Genomic DNA, 3,080 nt, shown 5'->3' on the forward strand with positions numbered 1-3,080 from the left:
GCGTGCACTGCAACGGGGACAGTGTCAGCCTCAAGAGGGTGAGAGGGGGTGAGAGGACCCTGGTGGGGGGCTCTGGTTCCCAGGGGGCTGGTGTGGCCAGTGTCACAGTGGTGGTGGCTTTGGGCTTCCAGGAGGCTGGTGTGGGCAGTGTCACTCTCAGGGAATGAGAACACAATGGACTGGCATGGCCTCAGGGGATTGGCATGGCCAGGGTCACTTGCAGGGAGTGCTGGTGGCAGTGGGGCAGCTGTGGGGCCCTGGCATGGCTCCGGGGTTTGGCATGGCCAGTGTCACTCGTAGGGAGTGCTGGTGGTAGTAGAGTAGCTGCCAGGACTATGTTCTTCCCACTCCCAGGTCCCCAAAGTGCCCCAGCTGGTGCCTCCAGCCTATCAGCTCCAGTTCTCTGCTGACTCCGAGAGCCTCTTTGTCGCCTCTGCTCAAGGATCTGTCCATGTCCTCCAGCTGCTGGAGCCAGAGGGCTGCAAACACCTGCACACGCTCCAGCCACCCTCAGGTGTGGGCTGAGAGGAGCTGGGGAGGTGCTAGGGGTCCCTGGGCTCCATGTCCCCTTCCTGCTATGGATGCAGGTCATGGGGTGTCCCCCTTTCCTGCCCTGGTGTGTGTGTGTCTTTACCAGGGATGTTTGTGCTGCCCTTATGGCCTGGCATGCAATAGGCAGGGTGGACATGGGTGTGTGTGTCCCCTGGGAGGGGTCTGGGTCTCCCAGCATCCCTTAGAACCAGAGGGTCTCTCCACAGGGTGCTCCGAGGCTGTTTACCTGCTGGCGTCGAGCACGGACGGGCAGTGGTTGGCAGCTGTTGGTGGGGACTGGGTCATCCACGTCTACAACCTGAAATGCTTCAAGGTGGGTGCAGGAGTGACCCCCACTGCCCCCCTGCCTCAGGGGGAGGCAGTGCCTGGGTCTCTGCTCAGGGGTAGATGTGTGGGAGGTGGTGTCAGAGGCAGTCCCAGGGGTGGGTATGAGGGAAGGGGTTCAGAGAGGGTGCCAGGGGCTCCAGTTGGGGGTGGATATGTGGGAAGAGGGGTCAGAGATGTCCCTGGGTGCTCCACTTTGGGGGTGGTGTGTGGGAAGAGGGGTCAGAGGTGTCCCTGGGTGCTCCAGTCTGGGGTGGTGTGTGGGTAGGGGTGTCAGAGATTTCCCTGGGGTCTCTGGTCAGCACAGTGTCCTTCCTGCAGCATCACTGCGTGGTGCCCATGTACAGCTGTGCAGTGACAGCAATTGCCATCCACCCCAGCACCAACAACCTTGTCATCGCCTACTCAGACCAACAGGTAGGGGCTCTCCTGGTCCAGCCCTCGTGGCTCTGGTCCCTTCCCTGTGCCTCTCTCCCTGCCCTCAGGGCTCTCTGGACTGGCTCCTGGACCCAGCTGGCCATCACTGAAAAAAAAAATATGTGAGGTGATGCCAAGGAGGACCAGCCCCCTGAGCCCCCATCTCCCCTCTCCTGCCTCTCAGCTGTTGGAGTTCAGCATCCCCCACAGGCAGTACACAGCCTGGAGCCGCTCAGTGCAGAGCTGTGGGCTGCACCGTGCCTGGCTGGAGCGGGACTCGCCCATCACCCACATCACCTTCAACCCCAAGAACCCCTCACACATCCTCCTCCATGACCTCTACTTGTTCTGCGTCCTCGACAAGTCCCTGGTGAGCCTGGGGGAGGGTTGGGGAGGCCCATGGCATGTCCGTATGGGAGTGGGGGTGTCCTGGGCGGCAGTGATGTGTGCTGTGTGCTCTTCTTGCAGCCCCTGCCTGATGACAGCTCTCTCCTGATGAACCAGAGCACCCTGAAGCAGCTCCCAGAGACAGCCAGGAAGCGGCAGCTCCACGCCTTCAAGATCTGCAAGAAGTTCCAGGTGGGTGATGTGTCAGGGAGGAGTTCAGGGAGATCCTTGGATTTCATGCAGAGGATGGAGTGACAGGGCACGGGGGAATGGCTTCCCACTGCCAGAGGGCAGGGGTAGATGGGATATTGGGAAGGAATTCCTCCCTGTTAGGGTGCTGAGGCATTGGCACAGGTTGCCTAGAGAAGCTGTGGCTGCTCCATTGCTGGGGAGTGTTCCAGGCCAGGTTGAATGGGGCTTGGAGCAATCTGGGCTGGTGGAAGGTGTCCCTGCCCATGGCAGGGGGTAGCACTGGATGATCTTTCACATCCCTTCCCACCCAAACCGTTCCATGATTCCCATCCCCTGCCCCATAGCCTCTGCTCTTTGTGGATCTGCTGGATGACAACTGCCTGGTCGTGGTGGAACGACCCATCATGGACTTCAAAACTGAACTGCCTCTGCCTGTGCAACAGAAGAAATTTGGCACCTGAGAGCAGAACAAGCTGCTCCAACCTCGGGAACTGTCTGTGCGGGGTGTGCCATAGGAATTTTCTTAGGGTCTGTAGGAATAAACTCCTCACTGTTCTGTACATCTCCGGGCTCAGAGCTCATCCTTGCTGTGTGAAACTGCCTGTTGTCACTCCACGAATGAATGGCTTCATTCCCTAAGGATGGAAGGAGGGAAAATTGAGAGGGAAAATTGGGAATAAATCCCAGTAAACTGAATTCCCCCCCAGGAAGTGGCTTCATTCCCTAAGAATGGAGGGAGTGAAAATTTGGAATAATTCCCAATAAACTATTAATTCCCCCGTGGGAAATGGCTTCATTTGCTAAGGATGGAAGGAGGGAAAACCTGGGAATAACTCTAATAAAATGTGAGTTCCCTAAGGGAATAATTGCCAGTTAACTGTGAATTCCCATGCAGGAAATAGTTTCATTCCCTAAGGGGCCCAATCCCCAATAAACTGTTACTTCTCCCCAAGGAAATGGCTATATTCCCTAAAGCTGGAGCAAGTAAAAATTGAAAGTAACTCCCAATAAACTATGAATTCCCTCTCAGCAAATGGTTTCATTCCCTACGGGACTAATTCCCAATAACCTAAGCCAGGCCGGAGTGAACACGGTGACTAACCCTGCGGGTCAAAACTGCATTTAACCCTCCGGTCGTGAAATAACTCCCATCGCGCCAAATAACTCCCATCCCCAGCCATGGCGCTGGTGGGCGTGGCCTCATCTGC

The 3,080-nt window shown here is 57.0% G+C and overlaps 1 protein-coding gene across 1 annotated transcript in view; it reads left to right on the top strand.

Moving 5' to 3' along the window:
- Positions 1-2,333, top strand: part of CIRH1A (cirrhosis, autosomal recessive 1A (cirhin)) — a gene marked incomplete at its 5' end in the record, with an annotated part of 4,279 nt that extends 1,946 nt beyond the window's left edge. The window contains 7 exons of the mRNA XM_009070642.1: positions 1-38; positions 355-514; positions 759-865; positions 1,198-1,293; positions 1,478-1,663; positions 1,762-1,872; positions 2,217-2,333. Of these exons, the coding sequence (XP_009068890.1) occupies positions 1-38; positions 355-514; positions 759-865; positions 1,198-1,293; positions 1,478-1,663; positions 1,762-1,872; positions 2,217-2,333 (815 nt within the window). The remainder of the gene's footprint in view (positions 39-354; positions 515-758; positions 866-1,197; positions 1,294-1,477; positions 1,664-1,761; positions 1,873-2,216) is intronic.
- Positions 2,334-3,080: the final 747 nt, after the last annotated feature.

Source organism: Acanthisitta chloris, unplaced genomic scaffold (genome assembly GCF_000695815.1).
Source record: "Acanthisitta chloris isolate BGI_N310 unplaced genomic scaffold, ASM69581v1 scaffold26272, whole genome shotgun sequence".
Lineage (NCBI taxonomy): Eukaryota > Metazoa > Chordata > Aves > Passeriformes > Acanthisittidae > Acanthisitta > Acanthisitta chloris.